This window comes from Paroedura picta, chromosome 10 (assembly GCF_049243985.1).
Source record: "Paroedura picta isolate Pp20150507F chromosome 10, Ppicta_v3.0, whole genome shotgun sequence".
In the NCBI taxonomy this organism is placed as follows: domain Eukaryota; kingdom Metazoa; phylum Chordata; class Lepidosauria; order Squamata; family Gekkonidae; genus Paroedura; species Paroedura picta.
This window is the reverse complement of record NC_135378.1, coordinates 85,419,360-85,443,302: the sequence shown is the minus strand read 5'-3', so window position 1 is coordinate 85,443,302 and position 23,943 is coordinate 85,419,360. Positions and strand designations below refer to the sequence as shown.

General features: G+C 52.8%; 1 protein-coding gene across 1 annotated transcript in view; it reads right to left on the bottom strand.

Moving 5' to 3' along the window:
• ATRN (attractin) overlaps nucleotides 1-23,943 on the bottom strand; it is a 136,191-nt gene that overhangs the window by 52,786 nt on the left and 59,462 nt on the right. The window contains exons 11-24 of the mRNA XM_077301225.1: nucleotides 22,587-22,671; nucleotides 19,116-19,336; nucleotides 17,937-18,058; nucleotides 17,074-17,212; nucleotides 14,124-14,305; nucleotides 13,366-13,582; nucleotides 11,597-11,782; nucleotides 9,836-10,075; nucleotides 7,634-7,771; nucleotides 5,905-5,998; nucleotides 4,416-4,468; nucleotides 2,647-2,741; nucleotides 2,107-2,185; nucleotides 253-410 (exon numbers count right to left, since the gene is read on the bottom strand). Of these exons, the coding sequence (XP_077157340.1) occupies nucleotides 253-410; nucleotides 2,107-2,185; nucleotides 2,647-2,741; nucleotides 4,416-4,468; nucleotides 5,905-5,998; nucleotides 7,634-7,771; nucleotides 9,836-10,075; nucleotides 11,597-11,782; nucleotides 13,366-13,582; nucleotides 14,124-14,305; nucleotides 17,074-17,212; nucleotides 17,937-18,058; nucleotides 19,116-19,336; nucleotides 22,587-22,671 (2,009 nt within the window). The remainder of the gene's footprint in view (nucleotides 1-252; nucleotides 411-2,106; nucleotides 2,186-2,646; nucleotides 2,742-4,415; nucleotides 4,469-5,904; nucleotides 5,999-7,633; nucleotides 7,772-9,835; nucleotides 10,076-11,596; nucleotides 11,783-13,365; nucleotides 13,583-14,123; nucleotides 14,306-17,073; nucleotides 17,213-17,936; nucleotides 18,059-19,115; nucleotides 19,337-22,586; nucleotides 22,672-23,943) is intronic.

Here is a 23,943-nt window from a genome sequence, read left to right as displayed (position 1 = left end):
GGTGCGGCGTGCGGGCGCGGCCCGATGCCCTACCGGTCCCCCAGCCTCAGAAAGGTTGGGGACCACTGCCTTAGAGGGCAACAAGAGTTTCAGGGCTGGAGCACTCAAGAGTCGCTGAAATCCCATGCCCCGAAAATCTTGCTGGTTCCTACGGTGCAACCGGCCTTGAACCCAGCTGTTCTACTGCAGACCAGTACAGCTGCCCTCTCGAACGACCTTTCGGTCCACAGCCCGAGTAGAGGGGACTCTTACCTGTATCTTTATCGGCCAGGTGAAGTTGCTGACGTAGACGAAGAAAGTGATGTTGGGGTTGTTGCGGAAATCGAACTTCTCGTTGGAGAAGCTGTCTTTGTGCTCCTTGATTTGGCTCTTGGAAACCACAGGAATCTCCTCCCCTGCTTGAGTGCCAGCTGTTTGGGAGTAGGCAGGGGGGGGAAGAGAAAGTCAAAGTCTGCTTTTCTGAGCGGGTGCTCAGCGATAGCCCCGAGAAGGACCCGCTATCCCTCTCGTTATACGGCAGCACGTGGGGACCGCAAAAACGAACGGTTCCGTCTAAACATGGCAACAGTGCGCTCGGTTTCATTTACTGCCGAGAAAAAAAACAACCCAAGAACGACGGTTATTTAAAAGAAAAGTTAACACCTCAGCAGCGCCCCGCGTGAGCATGCAAGAAGTGGAGATCCGATCAACGGCGTTCGAGCTAATTTGTTCCCCAGGCTACCTCCGTGCAGCATTCAAATTATGCTTTGACATAGTTAAAGCACAGAGTAAGAGACCGGATCCAAAAATCACTTGGGTGTGTCCGTGCAAGGGGAACCAAAGACATCGGGGAAGTGGGAGGCCTGAGGATGTGGTGCTGGCCACCGACTTGAGCGGCTTTAAAAAGGGGTGGACAAACTCACGGAGGATGGGACTATATCAATAGCTACTCATCGCAATGGATATCTACTCCTAGTAGCAGAGGCAGCTGTATGCCTCTTTGCATGAGGTACTTGGAGGAGTGAGGGTAGAAAGATGCTGCTGCAGACAAACCCCTTGCGGGCTTCCTACCAGCACCTGGTTGTCCCCTGAACGCTGGACGTAGATGGATGTTCATTTATTAGAACATTTTTTTAGTCACCATTCACTCAGAGGGTCGAACAGTGACTTACAGCACTTTAGACTGATGATGAAGAAGAAGAAGAGTTGGTTCTTATATGCCGCTTTTCCCTACCCGAAGGAGGCTCAAAGCGGCTTACAGTCGCCTTCCCATTCCTCTCCCCACAACAGACACCCTGTGGGGTGGGTGAGGCTGAGAGAGCCCTGAGATTCCTGCTCGGTCAGAACAGTTTTATCAGTGCCGTGGCGAGCCCAAGGTCACCCAGCTGGCTGCATGTGGGGGAGCGCAGAATCGAACCTGGCATGCCAGATTAGAAGTCCACACTCCTAACCACTACCCCGAACTGGCTCTCATGATCCAGCATGGCTCTTCTTACGGTCTTGGGATTGGGAAGCATGAGACAGGGGCACGGAGTGGGCTGAATTTGGGTTCATCCTGCTGTGGGGACGCGCTGTCAGGAGGGAAGCCAGGTTATTTGGAAGCAGGAGAACCAAACCCTGACATAAGAGAAGCCATGCTGGTCAGGCCAGTGGCTCACCCAGTCCAACCCTCTGGGTCACACAGTGGCCAAAACCCAGATGCCATCAGGAGGTGCACCAGCAGGGCCAGAACTCCAGGATGCTTCCACTGCGCCCCTCCCCAAGCACCAAGAATACAGAGGGGCTATACTGGATTGGAGCAATGGCTCACCCAGACCATCATTCTGTATCACACACTGGCCATGAGGTCTACCAATGGGTCCAGAACTCCAGAACTCCACTGTTGCCCCCCAAGCTGCAAGAATATGCAACATTCCTGCCCCAGGCAGACGGTTCCATCTAGACCTTGGGGCTAAGAGCCACGGAGGGACCTCTGCTCTGTATATTTCTCCAGTCCCCTCTTCAAGTTGTCTGAGCTTGTAGCTGCCACCTCTCCCTGCGGCAGGGAACTCCACACGTTCATTGCTCTTTGGGGGCATTTCTAACTCAGGACAAGGAGGGGAAGGGCCGGGAAGGATAAGCTCTCACCTGTAAAACTCGTCGACCAAGTGATGTTGAGGTTGAAGTTTTTGGAAGCGTTGATGAACATGTCCAGGTCTCTGTTTTGCTGAATCGAGAGGACAGGAAACAAAAACGGGGTTTAATGCCTTTGAACAAAGCACCTCCCATTCAAAACATTACTGGTGTGGTTTGGACAAGCCTCCTTACCTAGGCCCAAAAAGAATATCACACATGCTGTGTGTGGGGGCTGCTACAGGGATTGTTGTGTATTAATCTCAAAGTGGACGGTGGGAATGCTAAACTGTACAACTTCATGGAGCTGGTCTGAGTCTTTAGAAGGGAAGCAAGGTTTTGGATAGCATCAGGCACTAGTGAAGCCAAGGGAAGAAACGGGACACTTGGGACTGCCTCATACTGAATCAGGCCCTCCGTCTACCAAGCTCAGAACTGTCTACTCAGACTGGCAGCAGCAAGCAGAGTTCTGCACACCCAAGGCATTTCATCCGCCTCGGAGAACGGAGACGTCTCAGCGAGTGACACGAAACGCGGCAAAGCGAATTCACCAACCTCGTCAGGCGTGGCGACGAAATTGATTGCCGTATAATAGCGATCATCTTCCTGGGAAAGGCTGAAGGTGAACTGGTAGTCGATCAGGAGGGTGTCTGCGCGGAAGGACACAAGGGAGAGTCAGGAATTGTCACGGTCTGATTATTGTTATTCATTTACTGTGTGGCGAGCATCGGGGAGCCAGGAGCTCCGGGGAGAGTCTGGTCACCAGGCAAGGGACGTTCGGAGGTGGTTTGCCTTTGCCTGCCTCTGTGTCGTGATTCCTCGTGTTCCTTGGAGGAACTGCCACCCAAATCCTTGTGTGGGGGTGTCTCCCCTGCCAATATTAGGCTGGGTCAACCCTGCTTAGCTTCCGAGATCTGACTGGGTCAGGCATGCCTGGGCTATCTAAAGCAGGGGTAGTCAAACTGCGGCCCTCCAGATGTCCATGGACTACAATTCCCAGAAGCCCCTGCCAGCATTCGCTGGCAGGGGCTTCTGGGAATTGTAGTCCATGGACATCTGGAGGGCCGCAGTTTGACTACCCCTGATCTAAAGCCACGCACAACAGAAGGAAGAAGAAAAATGCTGTGGTGATGGGAGACAGAAAGAGATCTCCTTCGTCACACTGTGTGCAATTTCTCCTTGCCGAGCCCTAAAAGGGACAGTGCAGAACTGGGAAAAGTACAGAAAGGGGAGACCAAAGAGATGAGGGGGCTGGAGCACCATCCCAAAGAGGAAGAGGCTGGACAGTCTGGGAGTTCTCAGGTTAGAAGAGAGTCGATTGACAGGGGACGTGACAGAGGTCTATAACACTGTGCATGGGGTAGACAGTTGCCAAAGAGAAATTGTTTCTCCCTCTCCCAAATTACCAGAACTTGAGGAAGCTGATGGGGAGTAGATTGGGGAAGCATAAAAAGAAAGACTTCTTTGCTTCTTTGCACAGCAAGTGACTGCAGTCTGGAATCTGCTGCCAGAGGATGTGGTGATGAACATCCACGTCCAGGGGCAGTAAATCTTTGAATCGCTGTGCCAGGAGGCAATATCAGGGGAAAGTCTCGGCCTCCCTGCCCTGCTGTTGGCTTCCAGAGGAACTGGCCAGATGCCAGACTGGATGGATCACTGGCCTGATACAGCAGGGCTCTTCTAATGTTTTTATTTAATTGATTGATTGATTGATTGATTGATTGATAGATAGATAATTAGACTTATAGAACCACCCCTCTAAGCCAAGAAGAAGAAGAAGAAGAAGAAGAAGAAGAAGAAGAAGAAGACAACACTGTGATTTAGAAATACAGTAATTCAATGGTAGTTACCTACGTCAAATTTTTTAAATAGACACCCATGACTTCAGCAGGGCACTGAAAATCAAGATGATCTCTATCCGTTTCAGCTGCACATCAGCAATATGGGCAAAATCCTGAGCTACTTTATCAGAGTTGGGACCTGGCCAGGCCGGTCTAGCCCGATCTCATCTGTTCTCGGAAGCTAAGCTTGGTTGCTTCTTGAAAACATTTCTATAGCACCGTCCCACCCAAACAGGATCCCTGGCCCAGCAGACATTAACCACCGAAAAGGTTACAAAAAATACCGACAAACTCATTCATGAGGGGCCTGAAACATGGAAGATACCCCAGAAAGCAAGTCAGGGAAGCACAGAGAAGCAAGGGCAGAAAGGAGCGGATTTTGGCATTTCCTCCCAGGCCCGCCGCGATCCAGCTGTTCTATGCCCACACCCGAGTACTAAAACTATGAACAGATGTAAGAGAAAAAACACAGTTTGTACTCACAGTGGCAAGTTCCTTTGAGGGGATTGCCCTGGTATCGATTTTCAACCTCACACCTAGAAGAAAGAGCACGAAGAACATCCCGTCTTAATTTCTCTCGAGGTTACACCCATAAAGGATTAAAAAAAAAAATTTCCTTTAAGTCACGTCCAGCAAAGAAGTCAACTGTTTTTTATTAAAATGCAGAAACAACACGGCAGCCCAGAGGATGAACACCCAGCGAAACAATAAAGGGGGAAAGCAGAAACGCAGGAGGGAGAGGCTTGGCGCAGTTTCCAGAAGCTCAGCCACTCTCCGAGAGCCTGAAAGTCCCCGAAACGTTTGTGCGGAATTCTAAAAACCGAGTTTCCACACAGGATCCTGGGGCCGAAACGGAGGAGGATCCGAGCTCTGCTGGTGGGCTTCACGAGACTTCTTTTAGTGCGTCAAAGCCATTTTGCGTTGGAGAGATTTTTGAGCTCTTTTATGGCCAGCATTCTCTCTATCGGGCAAAAGGGACTGATGTCTTAATAGTTATTATTTGACCATTATTATTATTTGGTTATTTAGAGTCCACATTCGCTGCATCATCTGGGCATGGAATTGGGGTCACTTGGGGCGGGCAGGTCGTTATGAGTTCCTGCATAGTGCAGGGGGTTGGACTAGATGACCCTAGAGAGCCCTTCCAATTTGATGATTCTGTGAGTCTGGGAAATGGACTACACAAATCTCAGAGCTGAAACAAAGCATGACCTTTTGAACCTGGTCCATCAAGTCAGCCTTTTTCATCCTTTTGGCTTCGAGGAACCCCAGAAGTGATGTCATCTGGCCACGCCTCCCTGCCACACACCCCAATGTACCATGTGTAACCAAGCCACTCCCACGGCCACATGGCAGGAAGTGATGTCGCCAGGCCTCCCCCTCTCTCCTCCTGAGTCACTAGAATAGACGTGGCTGACCCCATTTCCCCCCTCCTACATTTGACTGTTAATGCAATAACTGGGAAGGCAGTCTAAAAATCTAATAAACATAAACAGAACATAACCATAACTGCATTGCAAGAGTTGCTAACCAGAAGAAGAAGAGGAAGAGGAAGAATCCCTGAATGACCCTGGGGGATTTCTGGATTGCACAAGCCCTGGTTTGAAACCACAGAATCATAGAATAATGGAATTGTAAGGGACCTCCTGGGTCATCTAGTCCAACCTCTTGCACTATGCAGGACACTCACAACCCTCTCGCTCATCCACTGTCACCTGCCACCCCCTTGAACCTTCACAGAACCTTCCCAGAATCAGCCACATCACACGGCAAAACAGCTGCAAAACGAACAGCGCTTTCTGGAGCAGCTTGTGATGAGGCACAGGGGATGGCTGTACAGTGGGGGAAATCATCCTTCTCCATCTCGTGGGGCATGCCGAGAGACCTGGGCGAGCCTGACACGGTTCTTTGGATCCTGCCTCGATGCTTTCACACCAGCTCAGGTTTCAGTTCAGACCAAGATCCTACTCACAGTTGACATTCCTCTCCTTTGATGCCTTTTGTGGTGCAGAAACATTTCCCCGTGTTGGCGTTGCAGATCGAGGCGTGGCCGTTGCACTTGCAAGCTAGGGGGGGGGGGGGAGAGCGGAAGAGACAGAGCATGAAGTGCCAGGGCACATAAACACAGACAACCTGCAAACAAGCAATTAAACCGTGGAGCTGACAGCTCACGTGGTTCTAGACCAAGCAGAGCATTCTGACTGCCGTTTTGTAAGTTCACAAGTGCAGAAAATGATTAAAAACATTGCTAATGTCCTTGAGTAGACCTACAGGAGCAACAACCCCCCAAACCGTTCAGTGGTCGGTGGTGATAGAACAAACAGCAAGCCTCTGGCTCCAGAGAGATTCTTATTTATTTCTTAGATTTGTATACCGCCCTTCCATATGGCTCACGCCTCAAGCAGAGCCAGGGTCATTTCAGCCTGGACTCCTGTCGCATGGAATGAGCTGTCAGTGGAGATCTGGGCCCTGACAGACTTAACAAGATTGCACGGGGCCTGTAAAATGGGGCTCTTCCCCTAGGCCTACAGTTGACGCCTGGGAAATATAATCACAACGCCATCCCCTTTTCTCTTTCCCTGGCTTGATCTTTCCCCCCATTGTAGGCTCCTCATATTGTCGTAAACGCCCCGAGCCCATTTGCAGGGAGGGCGCAGTCGAGAGATCAAATCTGTAACCGCGGGCTTGCTGTTAATAATAACACGCTAAGGGCTAAGTGGGCGGAGAGTGGGTGTGGCCGGTCCATGTTAGGGCCCAATCGGGATGTGCAATCGGGCCCTGCCTTGCACAGGCCACGCCTGCTCCCACCCACCCAGCCGGCCAGGGGCTCTCTGCTGCTATTGTTGGCAGATTGCCGCTGGAAGCTCCCCAGGAGAGATGTAAGTTCCCCAGGAGAGATGTAAGTTCCCTGGGTGTGGGGGACAGTGGGGTGAGGGCAGCCTTTCCCTTCCCATTGGCCGGCAAAGCCTTCTTACTACTGCAGCGTTAGTGGGGTGGGGGGATTCCAAAAGGAAGGGGATTTTCTCCCGCCCCCTGCGCCCACGATTAGTGCGCCCACGATAATGGAATAAGCTCCCCAGGGAATTGCCAACGGCCCCCTCGTGGCTTTTGATCTCCAGGAGGGAGATGATGGTCTCAAGACCAACGCAGTCTTAAACTTTGACTTTAAATGTTTTTTTAAATGCATTCTATTTGGTGTATTTTAACTCCATTTGTAAGCCGTCTTGACCTCTGCATGGACGAAAGGTGGCTAATAAATAATGCTAAATTAGAATTGTGCATGTGGAAAGCATAGAAATTGACTCCATAGAATCTCAGAGTTGGAAGGGACCTCTTGGGTCATCTAGTCCAACCCCCTGGACTCTGCAGGACACTCACAACCCTCTTGCTCCTCCACTGTCACCTGCCACCCCCTTGAGCCTTCACAGAATCAGCCTCTCCGTCTGATGGCTCTCCAGCCTCTGCTTAAAAACCTCCAAAGATGGAGAACCCACCACCTCCCCAAGGAAGCCTATTCCACTGAGAAACCGCTCTGACTGTCAGGAACTTCTTCCGGAGGTTTAGACAGAATTTAGAATCACAGAGTTGGAAGGCACGCCTCCGCACTGCCGGCGACTGCCAACAACCAGGCAAGGGAAGCAAAACATGTTGCCATTTATTGCCGGCCTGAGATGAGGAGGGGAACAGCCATCCTGACTTACGTTGGCAGGTCCCTCCGTTGGTGGGGTCTCCATGGTAACCCGAGATGCAGGTCTCACAGTGCTTGCCGGTGGTCAGGTTCTCACACTTCTCGCAGATGCTCTCGTTGACGCATTTACTGTGCCCGTTGCACTGGCAGGCTGGAGACAGAAAAGGGATGCTCAGCACCACTGCAGCCACGCCACCAAATGCATCGGTTTGTTAGCCCAAATCTCGGGGGCTCCCTCGCTGCTCAGTGCTTTGGGACGAGCAACAACAGGATCCTGCGAGGCCGGCTGGAGGCTCAGCTGAGGATTCATACGCAAAACGCAGCAGTTCCACTTTCACAACGACCGCCAAACGAAGCAAGTGTGAAGGGGGGCCGTGGAACACAATCACAGGCTAGACCGCGTTCCCTGTGCTCTGCTGGCAAAAGGTTCACTACTTAGCCTAGGGGGTCCCCAACCTGGTGCCCGTGGGCACCACGGCCCCTCCCACGTGTTTTCAGGAAGTGGGCGGGGCCTGGAGGGCCACTGACCCAGCAAGGGATTTGACTGGCCACTGGGGATTTGTTTATGGGTATTTAAAAACGCGGCTATGGAAGAAGCTGCCAGCACAGGGCGTGGATCTTCCCGGTGCCAGGACCTTCCATCGTTCCGCAGGGCCTGCAAAACGGAGCTCTTCCGCCAGGTCTATGGTTGAGGCCAAGGCTGACACCTATGCCCCTCCCCCCGGGATTTGGGACTAGGAACCATCAGGATCCCCTCTCCACCCGCTAGTAGTGGGAGGAGGGAAGTTGATTAGCCGATCTTGCCACGTTAGTTAGTAATGTTAAAATTATAATTATTGTTTTAATGGATTTTTAATGGGGTTTAAGATGTTGTAACCCGCCACGAGCCGCAAGGGAGTGGCGGGGAATAAATATAATAATAATAATAATAATAATAATAATAATAATAATAATAATAATAATAATAATAATAATAATAATAATAATAATAATAATAAAACCACGGCAGCCATTCTGTGGCTTTGCTCCGCCCCCTGTGCCAGCCTTTCTGTGGCTGCCCCGACTATTCTGTGTCACCATTCCAAAGGTGCCCGCAGACCCAAAAAGGCCGGGAACCCTAGACTCTGCTGTTCTAACAGGGAAGCCGTGGGTCCTGCAGGGCAAAAGCCGGGTGTTTTTGACAAGGGGCCTAGGAGCATTTGCCTGAAAAAGCAAAGGAGGTGGGCCATGGAGTGTAATTCCCCCCCGCCCCCTCTCCTGTTGCATCCTCGGCTGGCGATCCGTGATGTTCCCTTCTTTTCCCTCTCCCACTGCACTGCGGGAGAATCAACCAGTTATTTTTTAAGAACCGGAGAGGACGCGCGAGATTAAATTGGACGCTCCTCCTTTCAAACTCTCTGCCGGAGCCCGAACAATTGCTGCCTTTCGGAGTCTTGTGCTGAAAGCTCCAGAGTTCTGCCTCCCAAGGAGGCTTTTCAGAGAGAAGATTTTCCTCCAAAGCCCTTAATCCTCCCTCCTTTATGGCTTCTCGCCCCCACGCTCACGCTGCATCCCAATAGAACTGGGGATAGCCACACTCCACAGCGCCCCTCAGATGCGGTTAGGGGCAGGTGTGGCTAAGGGAGAGGCAGACCAAGTGCCATGAAGCTTCCTCCGGTCACAGAACTCTTAGCCCATCAAAGATGATGCTCGGAACCGGGTTTCTTTGAAACAATGCCCGCACCCCCACCCCTCTGCAAAAAAAAAAAAAGAAGTGGGAAATAAAACCAGCACCCCGTTCCATTTCAGATCCCCATATAACAAAATGTTTGCTCAGGGCATGCCACAGAGTGAGTTTCCAACGAGGGATGCCTTTTAACACCCAAATTTAGGCCTAGACTACGGCGGAATAGACAGAATATCAACATTGCAGCATTTTTCCAACCTCAAATAGGGTTGGAGGCAGAAATATTTGGCCTACAGCACCTCCGGGAACACTGGGGGGCAGAAAACAGCATGGGGGAAGCACAAGGCCCCCCCTACACTGTGGTCTCGACCAGAATCAGCCCCCCCCCCCAGTTCCTCACGGGAACTCACGCTACAAAACGGGGGCGTGACCCATGTCGAACTCACGGACGCCATCGTGTCTCGCTCGGCCCTGGGAAGCCAGCTCTGAAAATGGAAGGCACAGCTCACCTGACTGGGCCCCCAAACAGATATCGCTCAGGCAGCTTACCTGGACAGTGGATAAAGGACCAGGTGAAATTGTTGGCAGCGGGACACATGCTGGCGTTCACGTCTGGCTTCAGGTAGGATTTCCCGGTGGGCGGCGGAGAGGGAGCGGGCATCTTCATCGGGCCCCGAGAAGACCCTTCGAGGCACTTGCCCTTCCCGGTGTTACTGGGGTCCGTGCACCAGCCGCAGCCGGGCTGCTCCAGGCAGTGAGCGCAGGTGAAGTAGCCGGAACAGTTTTCGGCTGGGGGGGGGGGGAGAAAGAGACGGGCAGAGGATCAGTGGGGCTGAAGAACGAAGCAGACTCAGTTAGGGAGCCAGCCGGGTCTCAAGCAGCAGACGAAGTGGGAGACCAGCGACCTCTTAAAGACCAGCCGAGTTTCATGCGGGGTAGAAACATTTGTGTGCAGGCATGCTTCACTGTAGCTGAAGGAGTGTGCATGCACACAAAAGCGTCTACCCTGGATAAGGTGCGATCTTTCCAAACGTCAGTCCAGCAAAGTAACAGCGTCGACGTTTTGCACGCCGACTTAATCTGATCACCGCGCCGAAACGCGATCTGTCCCAGCCACTGTTCAGTGTTAAAAACGAAATTTCGAGCCAACGGGCATACAGGGAAAGCACGATTGAGGACTTCTTGCCTCATTTCGGCCTTCTGGCCAAGCAGCCAGTGGAGGTATCCTGATGGTGTTTCTACCCAGCACTCTCTGCCCTGCAACAGCCACCCCTCGCTGTTGCCCTCCCCCTGCCCAGACTGTGGTAAAAGAAGAAGAGCTGGATTGTTATATCCCGCTTTTCACTGCCCGAAGGAGTCTCAAAGCAGCTTCACAATCCCCTTCCCTTTCCTCTCCCCACAACACCCTGTGAGGGAGGCGGGGCTGAGAGAGCCCTGAGAGGATTGCTCTGTGAAAACAGCCCTATCAGGACTGTGAGTAGCCCGAGGACACCTAGCTGGCTGCACGTGGGGGAGCGGGAAATCAAACCCAGCTCACCGGATCAGAAGCCGACGCTCCTAACCACTGCACAACGCTGGCTCCTGTAGACTTATTAAGTTCAGACGCACTAACACAGTGATCCTCGGTGGACTGTAAGCAACCTGGGGTTTGCTTCTGTGCCACCTGTAGCTCTTCTGAGCATGGTTGTCCAGCACAGCCCAAACCCCCACACCGCCATAAAGGGCACCAAGTTGATAGCTGGTAGTTGATGGGTGCCCCCACCCAATAGCATGGAGCAGGGATAGGCAAACTGTGGCCCACCAGACGTCCATGGACTGCAATTCCCATGAGCCCCTGCCAGCATTTGCTGGCAGGGGCTCATGGGAATTGTAGTCCATGGACATGTAGAGGGCCACAGTATGCCTACCCCTGGCATAGAGGGCCATTCTAACCACCGCACCTCTTGCGACTCTAGAGGAGTCTCAGAACGGGGCTTCCAATCACCTTCCCTTCCTCTCCCCACAACAGGCGTCCTGCGAGGCAGGTGGGGCAGAGAGAGCTCTGAGAGAACCGGGACTGGCCCGAGGCCACCCAGCTGGCTGCACGTGGAGGAGGAGCGGGGAATCAATCTCGGTTCCTCAGGTTAAGAGTCTGCCCCTCTCAGCCACGACGCCATGCTCGCTCCCAAGGCAGCACAAGTCGCAGAGACATTGATGGGGCTCCTCCCCCGTCCCGAGAGAACGAGGCACAAGGGCCACGTGGAAAGAATCCCTTCGGGAACCAGCCGCCCCATGAGGGGAACTCCAGTCCCCAGACGGCAGCTCACTTACGTGGGCAGTTGCTCGCCGTGTGCCACTCCATGCACTGGCCGTACGGGAAGGAGGCCACGTAGGCGTTGGAGTCCACGCACTGCTTCTTGTTGCTGCACCACATGCACTCAGGGTTGCTGCTGGTGCACTCACTGCACACCGTCCTGGAGGCGCAGGGCGTCCGGCACTGCTTGGCACTGTGGTTTGCTGCCCCCCCACCAAGAAACACTGGATTACCGTAAGAACGTTTAGAATCCTAGAATCATAGAGTTGGAAGGGTCCATAGAGGCCATCTAGTCCAACCCCCTGCTCAACACAGGATCAGCCCAGAGCATCCTAAAGCATCCAAGAAAAGTGTGCATCCAACCTTTGCTTGAAGACTTCCAGTGAGGGGGAGCTCACCACCTCCTTAGGCAGCCTATTCCACTGCTGAACTACTCTGACTGTGAAGTTTTTTTTCCTGATATCTAGCCTATATCGTTGTACTTGAAGTTTAAACCCATTACTGCGTGTCCTCTCCTCTGCAGCCAGCAGAAACAGCATCCTGCCCTCCTCCAAGTGACAACCTTTCAAATACTTAAAGAGGGCTATCATGTCCCCTCTCAACCTCCTTTTAAATGTGTAAGGTGCTGCTACAAACCCTCTTCCTTTTCTGAATTGTCAAAGGCTCTCAGGGCCGAAGTCAACTGGTTGTTGTGGGTTTTCCAGGCTGTAGGGCTGTGGCCTGATAGCTTTAATCCCTGACGTTTTCCAGTAGGCTGGCATCTTCCAAGGTAGGACACAGTAAGATGAGACTCTCTCCATGTGAAGTGTGTGAACAATTGCTGGCCATTTTATTTTCTTCTCACAATGGTTCATCAGATAAGACAGGCAAGACCTTGACTAATGGACTTTCTAATGAACTCCACCCAGGTACAGGAAACCCTTCCTAATTAACTTGCTAGTGAACTCCACTAAGATGTAAGAAAAACACTTCCTAGTTCCAGTCCATTCTCTGGGAGACTCCCAGGTAACATAGGAATGTGATGCATTACACACACACACACACACACACACACACACACACACACACACACACACACACACACACACACACGGGAAATAAAACTACCAGACTGTGGCCACAGAGCCTGGAAAACCCACAACCACTCTTCCTTTTTTGTTTTTCCTGAAGGAAATGAAGGGGGTACAATCTAGGAGACATGAGTAGAAGATTTCACCCTCTAACAGTTCTCATCCCAAATCCAAGCAGTTGCCAAATCCAGCAGCTTCTTCTATGATTCCCAACAAGCACCTTCACAAACCTGGACATTCCTTACCTGCTTTTTAAAACTGATTAATTGTATCTTAATTTATATCCCCCCTCCCTACCAGGGCACAAATGGGCTCACTGCTTCCTTCCCTCCTCCATTCTTATCCCGCTGAGAGAGCATGACTGGCCAAACATCTCCCCGCAAGCTTCCACTGCACTGTTGGAATTCGAACCCAGATCCTAGTCTGGCCAGCATGGACCAGCTAGCACCAGCAGAGCCCAGTGATGTAACCGACTCCTTTGGGGAGGAGGCCAAGAGCAGGCCTGACCCAAACCCACAGAGACACTGCAGGAGGAGGCAGGTATGTTATCTGCAGCCAGGTACCTAACATCTCTGAAAGGGGGGTAAAGAACGTCTAGGACAAGACCAACAGAACAAAACAGCATGGCAGCCGTTTATTCTAGACCCTCCTGCCCCACAAAGGTATCCGCTCTTCGCCACCCTCCCACAGAAACCCAAACACCGAAAATGAACTACCGGGCTTTTCACAGACGGTGCCGTTGACCTGGTTGATGCACGTGGCTGCCTTCAACCCTTGATTGCTTGGCTCCGCTAGGTAGCTGCAGAACCCGATATCGCTTGGCTCCCCCGGCAGCCACTGGAGGGAAGTGTTCGTAAAAGGAGACATATCCTCCCAGCACCAGTAGGAGATGTTGATCTTCCTCAGTCCAACCCACGGCGTCAAGGCTTTGGGCTACAGAGGAAAAAGTCAGACGGCAAAAACATTTTTGATACAGGTAGGCTTCAAAGAAATAACATCTCTGTAGTAAGTGGGCTGGCTCAACTGGATTACTCCATGGATAAAATGCATTAAATAAAATCCACCACGACCACACTCCCAAATAAAACAACTCCAAAATTTAAAATCACAACACAGGACAGCCAGCAAATTGCCTAAACCAAGCTGTCTTTAATCGGCTCCTGAGAATCAACAAAGAGAGTGCCGGGCACATCTCCCTGGGGAGGCTGTTCCACAAGCGTCGGGCTGCCACCAAAAAGGCCCTGTCTTGTGTACCCACCAAACGAGCTTCTATGATTAGCTGGATCAGTCAGGAGGAGCCTCCCCCTGGTGATTCTAATTCCCAGGCAGAACCAGAGAGTCCGAACTGCCCAAGACAATCGGGTGACCATAACCCTTCTAAGGGCTACCCAAGGTCAACAGCTCCCTCTGCGAACGGGTCACCCGTGCCCACTGCCCCGCCACGTCCTCCTGGAACCCCCCTCGGGCTACTCACAGTGGAGTGAGTCTTCTGCAGCTCCTTGAGAACAAAGTCCACCTTCTTCTGGCTGGTGAGCGACACCAGGGCGGCACTGTGGCTCCGGCAGGCCAGCTTTGCGTTGTCGTAGGTGTCTTTGGTGTTCATGATCCGCAGGCAGGCGTTGCTGACCAGGTGCCACGCTGCCCCACAGATGTTCTCTGTTTAAGGGGGAAAAGGTTTATAGATGCTGGGGGTTGCTACGTCAGCGGGCTTTGCAATCTTCTTCTTTGTACTTTGTATTCATTCGTCATCATCAATCAATCAATCAAATAATAAATCTAATTGGAAAGTCACTGGATGAACCGCTCCATTTTTTATCCCCAGCTGAATAAAGCCTCCAAACCTGCAATGACTGGCCTGAAGTTATCTGTCGATAGCCTCCCTGCTAATAATTCCATGGGCCCCTGCTAGTTCCGCCGTACTTTCCTGGAGAGCCAGCTTGGTCTAGCTCAGGGGTAGTCAAACTGCGGCCCTCCAGATGTCCATGGACTACAATTCCCAGCATTCCATGGACATCTGGAGGGCCGCAGTTTGACTACCCCTGGTCTAGCCGTTAAGAGCAGCAGCCTCTAATCTCTAATTCCTTTGGTTCCCCGCTCCTCTTCTCATAGAACTGGCCCTCGGGTCAGTCCCAGTTCTATTAAAGCTCTTCTGGAAGAGCAGTTCTCTTAGGGTTCTCTCAGCCCCACCTACCTTGCCGGTAAGTGAAAGCCAAAATTGTAAGCCACTTGGTGACTCGGTTGGAGAGTAAAAAGCGGGGTATAAAAACACAACCCTTCCTTATTGCCTTTGGGGTGGTGCCTTCAACCGCTCTGGCCACTGTAGCTTCCTCCTGTCTTTGCAAAGGCTCTGCCTTGATTTCCCTAATCCCCTCCCCCCCATCTCAGCATCGTGGCCCCTTTGCTGGTTTCTTTACTACCCCCCGACCCCACTGCAACATAGCCTGGGTTGTACCTCGAATTTAGGGGGCGGCTGAGGTTATCCCCTATAGCAGGGGTAGTCAACCTGTGGTCCTCCAGATGTCCATGGACTACAATTCCCAGGAGCCCCTGCCAGCGAACGCTGGCAGGGGCTCCTGGGAATTGTAGTCCATGGACATCTGGAGGACCACAGGTTGACTACCCCTGCCCTACAGCCTCCACTTGAGTCTGAGCCAGCCCATCAGGTGTTTTCAGAAGAACGCCAGGTGCGTTCCCCCATTTTCTTTGGATGGCTAGTTTCAAGATTAGGCAGACAACTTTATGGGCTCGCCCCATCCCGTGCATAATTTTAGAAACCTCCTTCATGCCTGGAGAGAAGACGACTAAGAGAGTCAGCCCCAGAGAGTCAGGCCAGGACCAATGGGTTGAAATGACTTAGTCGTCTCTTTTCTCAATGGAAAACCCCCTGGTTCTTCAGCCGTTCCGCCCAGGGAAGGGGCTCCGACCCCCTCCTCATCTTGGTGGCCCTCCTGAGCAATGTCCAGGCTCTGCGACCTCTAGCGACGGATATGCCTCGTCTCTCCCCGCTGTGGATCCAGCCGGCTGCGTGCACACAGGAGGGGAAGGGTGCGAAGTTTTCCATCCGTCAATAAACCCGCTCGGGAACAAATGAGGAGCAGGAAGGCTGGCGCAGGCCGTATTTCACGATAGCGCGGTTTATTGACTTTGTGCCCAGCTGCCCATAATGTTCTTCCCCTCCCCTTGAATACAGGTAGCCGTGTCAATTGTCGTGCATCCTGAAAGAGCCCCCCAGAGAGCGGGGCAGAAAGAGCCGGTGAGCATGCAGTGGAGGCCGCGACTCTGCTTTCTTTCTCTGCTGGCATATTGTTTTCTGCCCCGTCCCCCCGAATCTCCAGGCACAACAGAGCTGCTAAAGGAGGGAGAAGATAACCAGAGGTAAACAAAGGAGGGATTGGGGGGGGGGCGGAATTGGCTTCCTGGAGCGTCTGCCTACAATCCGCCCGGCTTTCTCGGCCGGCCTCTGGAGGAATTCAGTCGGAGGCTGCCTCGGGTGGGATGAATGCGAGGCGCAGCCCGGCTCTCGAACGCGACGCCTTACAAACAGATTTCAAAGCGCAGCACGGAGGGGAGCATTGTTTGTGGCTTTGACAGGCAGGCGAGGTCTGGGGGAGGGTCAGCAGCAAACGTTTTAGGGACTGGGTGGGGACAACACGGCCAGCTCGGCGCTCCGTGAGACCGTGCAGGGAGCGGACGGAGGCTCGTGCGACGACGTTGCGTTACAAAACTGGAGAGACGAATGTCCGTGTTCTGGCGATCGATGGACTGAATGCGTTGGAACACCGTCGATATCTGAAGACGAGGCGTGCTGACCTCCACTTCCGTGTGGACTTCTTTTCAGATGCTTGGAAATCTTTTACAGAAGCTCCGGCACAGATCTGCCATCACCACTGTTAAGTTTTTGTTCCGCTAGGTCAGTGGTTCTCAACCTGGGGGGGTCGGGACCCCTTTGGGGGTCGAACAGCCCTTTCACAGGGGTAGCGACAGGGTGAGCAGCTTGGCCGACAGGGCGCCATCCACATAACAGCCTTGCGGGGTAGATCGAGATAGAATGTTTGTCTGGAGCAGCGGAAAAGAGCAAGATCGGCAGGGTGGGGCAAGAGGCAGAACTGAACTGAGAAACCCCGGAAAAAAACAATTTATGTGCAATCATGAGCAATGGATCTTCATGCCACTGGTCAGTTTTGGTTTAATTTCTGTGAAAGAACCCTTGCATAATGTTATGGTTGGGGGTGACCCCAACAGGAGGAACTGTAATAAAGGGTCACAGCATTAGGAAGGTGGAGAACCACTACACTATGTAATGCTTTCTCACTCACCCCTTTTCTCCCTTTCCCTTTTAATTAATTCCTGGGTTTTGAGGGGCATTTCCCCCCTCCCTTCTTGTTCTTTTTCAGCTTTAGAAATCAATGAACTGAAAAACGCACCTGGCAGAGCAATGCACTCCTGGTTCCGGCTCTCCCACTGGCAGTTCTGGTCCAGCGTGCAGCTCTTGCAGCTGGTCTTCTTGTTGCAGACGTACGCCGGGTTGTCCTTGGAGCAGTTGATGTAGTTGGAAATGGGGGTCTGACGGGGGGGGGAGGGGAGGAGAGCCATGCCAACAAGTTAGGCCTTCCCATCAATGACACACATAAGAAGAACAAACCGCAAAGGGAGCAACAGTGGGCCAGCGGTGGAAAGGGCCTGCGAGGCCAGGCTGAACATGGCACCAAAAGGTCTGGTCCCTCTTCCCCAGCGGCCAAACCAATGCTGCCCTAGGCCCATTCAGAACCTGTGGGAGTCAGCATGGTGTACTGGTTAATGTGCTGGGGGACCTCCTGGCAGCACCTGAGTCTTGGCCACTGTGTGACACAGAGAAGTGGACTGCAGGGGCCTCTGGCCTGACTCAACACGGCTTCTCTTCAGTTCTCAAGAGCAGAGCTCCCTCAGAGGCTCTTAGCCCCAAGGCATAGATGGGACACTCAGTCTGGGACAGAGATGCTCTGTGTTCTTGGTGCTTTTGGGGGGAAAACTGGGAGGGCTTCTGGCCCTGCTGCTGGACCTCCCGAGGGCCCCTGGGTTTGGCCACGGTGTGACACAGGGTGCTAGACTGGAGGGGCCACTGGCCTGATCCTGCATGGCTTCTCTTCTGCTCTTAACGAGAGAGGTTGAACATAGTCCACAGAGGGCTGGACCAGACAGGCCAAGGGCCCGATTTAACGTTGCTTCTCTTATGCTCTTAAGAACCGTAAAACCCAACGGAAGAGGGAGAGGGGCGGGCGCCAGGGAAGAGGAGAGCAGAAAGGGCCACCTGGTCTTCGGAGCAGTTGTTCTGCCTCGAGATGCACTGGTCCGTGCACCAGTGGCACCGGTTGGTGTTGGCCGTGCAGCTGTGGCAGTCGGTGATCTGGTCGCACTTTTCCTGGTCCGCAACTAGGGAAGGAAGAAGCCGGTGTGACCAACAACAAGCTCAAAGAGGAATGTTTGCTCACCGCCTGCCATGCGGGACAGGCAATGGGGGCTCTGACCTGGGCTTGTTTCCAATGAAGGAGCCACCTTATGGGGGGATGCAGGCAGGGTCTCAAAAGGTCAGAAGCTCCCCCATCCTGAGACACCCAAATGGGGCCAAACGCCTGGCTGGCCAAGAGCGGGGAGGGTGGCTACTGATTCTGTGCGGGATCCACCAGACAGGTGACGGGCAGCAGCAGGACCTGGATGCCCTCTTTGCCAAAACCTTCCGGACATCTAGTCCCACCCCCTGCGCAAGGCAGCAACGTCCAAAAGCACCCAGGAGAAGGATCTGTCCAGCCACTGCTTGAAGACGGCCAGTGAGGGGGAGCTTCCCACCTCCTTAGGCAGCCCCTTCCACTGCTGAACTAGACTCCTAGAATCCTAGAGTGGGAAGGGGCCATGCAGGCCATCTAGGCCCACCCCCTACTCAGTGCAGGATCAGCCTCAAACATCCAGGAGAAGGATCTGTCCAGCCACTGCTTGAAGACGGCCAGTGAGGGGGAGCTCCCCACCTCCTGAGGCAGCCCATTCCCCTGCTGAACTAGACTCATAGGATCCTAGAGTGGGAAGGGGCCATGCAGGCCATCTAGTCCCACCCCCTGCTCGGTGCACGATCAGCCTCCAGCATCCAGGAGAAGGATCTGTCCAGCGGCTGCTTGAAGACCGCCAGTGACGGGGAGCTCCCCACCTCCTTAGGAAGCCCATTCCATGGCTGAACTACATGGACTATGAGCCAAAATGGAAAATTGTTCTCTGAAACGCTCTGACCTGCTCCCTGCCCTCCTCCAGCGCCCATCTTTCCAATGCTTGGTTGCCCCAGGTTCTAGCCCCGCCATTTCTGTTCAAGAAGGACCAGGCGGCTGGTCATGTCAAGGCCCTCAGCTCGAGACCTTGGAGTGCCGTAGCCAGCCAGGGAAGGGAATGCAGGCGAGGCCAGACCAGCCTTGCGTGTTCAGCAGAGGAGGGACGCAGCACCTACCTGACGAGGACAGGCATTCCGCAGTTATCTTTTGCTGCTGATACCTGGTGGCCATTCCCCACGGGAGACATTGCTGGACGGAGCCGTTCCACACGCACCGGATCCCGGGACCCGCCAGGAAGCAGGCGGTTTCGTTGCTGTACGCTTCACAGCTCTCTGGCGTGTACTTCACGAGGTCGCTCAGCAGCAGGCTGTTGAAGCCCCCAAAGATGTACATGAGGCTGGGCAAAAAGGGAGAAAGTACGGATGAGTGTGATTGGTGGGTTATCGGCTGCTTAAGAAGGGCAGTGCCCTGCTCTGGATGGCCTGGGTTGGCCCAATCATTTCCTGAGGCAAAGGGTTTGCACAGCAGTGCAGGAGGAGCCTGGGAGAGCCACAAACAACATCCAGTGGGGCATCCTTTACCTTGGGGGCTCTGAGGGTTTTGAGCCGACAGGTGCTACGTGGAAATCGGACACAGGGGAGTGGGCAGCGCCAAAAAACGGCTGTCCCAGGAGGCAGAGTGATTTTTGAGAACTCTGATTATAGTTCTTCAACATTTAGAAGAGAAGAAGAGTTGGTTCTTATATGCCGCTTTTCCCTACCCGAAGGAGGCTCAAAGCGGCTTACAGTCGCCTTCCCTTCCTCTCCCCACAGCAGACACCCTGTGGGGTGGGTGAGGCTGAGAGAGCCCTGATATTCCTGCTCGGTCAGAACAGCTTTCTCAGTGCTGTGTCTAGCCCAAGGTCACCCAGCTGGCTGCATGTGGGGGAGTGCAGAATTGAACCCGGCATGCCAGATTAGAAGTCCGCACTCCTAACCACTACACCAAACTGGCTCTCGCAAACACAGCGGGAGCGGAATTTAATGCAGAAGCTTGGCTCTCGTGGCCCTTTCCTGCAGGCCCAGGGAAATGCCGATCGCCACTTTGGGGTCGGGAGGCGAATTTCTTCCAGGCCAGACTGGCCAGGGATTCAGTGGAGGGGTTTGGAGGGGGGCATCATCTGGGCATGAATTCCTTGGGGTCACGGTGGGTGGGCAGGTGGTTGTGCATCTCCTGCGATGTGCAGGGGGTTGGACTATGGGGTTTATGGGGTTTTTAATGGGGAATTTTAATGGATTTAATGTATTGATTTGCATCTGAAATATTGGAAACCGCCGCAAGCCGGTTCTCCGAGAGGGGCGGTCATACAAATCGAATAAATAATAATAATATTAAAAATAATAGATGGCCGAGAGATCTCTTCCAGCTCTATGATTCTAAGCTCCGCTTGATGGGATAAGTGTGTATTTTCTTGTGCATACACAAACGGCTGGGGAAGGCACTGGCAAACCACCCCGTGGAGTGGTTTGCCAGTGAAAACGCTGGAGGGCGTCACCCCAAGGGTCAGACATGACTTGGTGCTTGCACAGGGGATACCTTTACACAAAAGGACGTATTGAAATCTGGCAGCTTCTGGAAGATCTCCAGTGGCCAATCAGAAACTCTGCTGAGCCCACCCACTTTTTAAAAAGCACTAGGTGGGGTTCCGGGAAAGCATCACTCGGCATCGTGGACCCCACGAGCATGCTGGGGACCCCTGCTTTACAAGACGCGTTCTACCTCTAGACCCCCTATTTTCTTAAGGCACAACTTTTAAAGAACTGCAGGTGCTCCAGGATAATTTAGCAGAGCATTTACTGCCGGGAAAGGATTGTTTTAAAGCTTTCCCAATAAAACCCAAGGAGTATGAAAAGAATGCGTGTCTAAACAAAATTCCAGCGGCACAGAAGGAAGGACGGCGGTTGAAGTTAAGCGCACTGCAGCAAGGCACGCAAAAGAGTTCACAAAAGGGCCGGCGGTAACAAAGGGAAGCCGCGGATCTCTTTCACCCGAGAGAAGATTTAAGACGGAGGCCCTCGGAAAAGCGATCAAACAGCGATGTTATGATAGGAGGTACATTAGCCAGCGAATGGGGTGGAAAAATCCAAGTTGGAAAGTGTTGTTCGAAGGCAAAACGTGATGGGCTAAACAAGCCTGTTTCAGGACGAATAAAAAGACAATGGCTGTGCAATTACCCACAGAGCCCATCGCCAAGGGAGAAGCATGGAAAGGACATGAGAATAACCGGGAATGAAAGAGACAAAACCCACGTACAAAGGGCCAGATTCGAAAGGGTGATGCACAGAAGTGCTACACCGGGCCAGGAAATTGAAAATAAAAGCCTCAAAGCTCAAACGTCTACGGCCATGCACACCTTTCTGGTACAAGCTGCTACGCTCTCCACCTGAGATGCTGCAGGCAACAGGTGTGTGATATAGAGAAGTAATCAGCCATCTTTTAAGCGGCCCTTGAAGACTACGCAATGACCCTCTGGACATTCACAGAAGCCGCTCTAGAGCCAGGAGCAATTCAACCTGATGGAATCTTCACAACTGCCTCCCTTGGAGTCCTGGGTTCCGTTTTGGGCACCCCAGTTGGAGAGGGATGTAGACAAACTGGAGCGTGTCCAGAGGAGGGCAACAAAGAAGGTGAGGGGTTTGGAGACCAAGACAAAGGAGGAAAGGTTGGGGGAGCTTGGTCTGTTTAGCCTGGAGAGGAGGCGACTGAGAGGGGATCTGATAACTATCTTCACGTATTTAAAAGGCTGCCATATAGAGGATGGAGCAGAGTTGTTCTCTCTTGCCCCAGAGGGACAGACCAGAACAAATGGGATGAAATTAATGCAAAGGAAATTTTGTCTAAACCTCCAGAAGAAGTTCCTGACAGTCAGAGTGGTTGCTCAGTGGGACAGGCTTCCTCGGGAGGTGGTGGGTTCTCCTTCTTGGGAGATTTTTAAGCAGAGGCTGGAGAGCAATCTGACGGAGAGGCTGATTCTGGGAAGGTTCAAGGGGATGGCAGGTGACAGTGGAAGAGGGAGAGGGTTGTGAGTGTCCTGCACAGTGCAGAGTGTTGGACTAGATGACCCAGGAGGTCCCTTCCAACTCTAGGATTCTATGAATGAATCTTGCAGGGAAGGCTTCACAGGGCGGGATTAAGCGCTATCCAGCTACAGCCGACCCCGGAAGAGGTGTTTGGAGGTGATTTGCCTGGCTCTGCGTGGCGACCCCAGACTTGATGATCTCCCGTCCAAGCACTAACCAGGGCTGACCTTGCTGGGGGTCTGAGTTCTTCTGAGATTTGGCTGGAATGGGCTATTCAGGACAGAACGATAAAAGTGCCCCTAAGATTGCAACTGACGATGGCGACCCCTTGGGCTTTCTCGAGGCAAGAGATACTCAGAGGGGGCTGCTGTGCGAGACAGGACGGGGGACGAGAGGGACTGATCCGGTGGGGCTCTTCTTGTGTTCTCGTGAGGCCGGAAGCAGGACTGGCACAAGCGGATATGCCGCCACCTCCGCTAGCTTCCCTGAAAAACCTCCATATACCTGGACAGCCCATTGCAAAGCAGAACTCAGCAACACCCCCCCCCCACCCACCCCAAGTATACCAGATCCGTTTGGTCCACTTACTTGTTGTTCAGCACAGCGGAATGCCCAAACCTGTTGATGTCGTGGGGGAGGTCGGGTCGAGGAAGCACAGACCAGCGATCGCAAGCTAGAACGAAAGTAAGGCTCGCGTCAGAAAGGGTCTGTTTCTGGGGCATGGATGGGCATTTTCAGGCAGGCTCTCGCTTTGCGTACTTCCAGGAGGAGGTTTGAGGATACGGGAGCCACGTCAGATAAGTTCATTACTCCAAAGAGCGCATAACTGTTAAGGTCCTGAAGAGCACGCGAGTTCAGGTGTGGTTTCTTCTCGAGGTACATGCTTTCAAGCAACAGAGTTGATTTTTATACCCCGCTTCTTACGACCCCCAAAGAGTTTCAAAGCGGTTTACAGTCACCTTGCCTTCCTCTCCCCGCAACAGGTGATCTGCGAGGCAGGTGGGGCCGAGTGAGCTCTGAAAGAACTGTTACTGGCCCAAGGTCAGTCTTACAAAGAATGTGCTTGCAACCAAACGTCCTGTGCTTCAGGGGTGGAGATTTTTTTTTTTTTTTAGGGCAAATGGAGGGGGGGGGAGAGGGATGGCAGTGAGAGATGGCCAGCTGACATCCCTTCTGGGGTGTCCTCAAAGCCTGAAAAAAATTATTTCAGGGGCTCCTCCATGGTCAAAAGGGCTGTTCTGAGGGAATAGGACCAGGGGCCAAACTGGGAGGACAGAACCCCTCTGATCCAAGAAGGCTTTTGAATATTTTGGTGGTGGCTCAAAAGCAGCTTTTCAAAAGTACATTTCAATGTGAAAAGCAGGCTCTTGGCCCCTGTAATATTCGTATTTTGTATCCCCACGCAAGTTCAAACCAGTTGGTGCCAGGGAAAGGGGTGGCAGAGTGGGTCAGAACCAGCAGGATTTAAGCCAGTGACTCATACAAATATCAGGCCATCACTGCCCCACACCGAGAAGCACCCTCTCAGAATACACCCCCCCCCCCCAAACACACCAGTCTGTCACCTGTCCTGGTCATTTTGGGGAAGATGCCTAGCCTTAATTTGACACCTCTGCATCCTCCTTGTCTCCAGCCGATTCCCTCCTCAGCCGAGGAGGATTCCTTTCTCCCGTGTTGTCCCTCTGTGCATCCAGTTGCCCAGACTTACATTCTTCGACAGCTCACAGGGGTAGTCAAACTGCGGCCCTCCAGATGTCCATGGACTACAATTCCCAGGAGCCCCTGCCAGCATTCGCTGGCAGGGGCTTCTGTGAATTGTAGTCCATGGACATCTGGAGGGCCGCAGTTTGACTACCCCTGGCTCACACATTCTCGTGATCTCCCTCCTTGTCAAAATCTATCACTATGCATTAATAGGACGCTCGAGAAAACATAGCAATGGAAA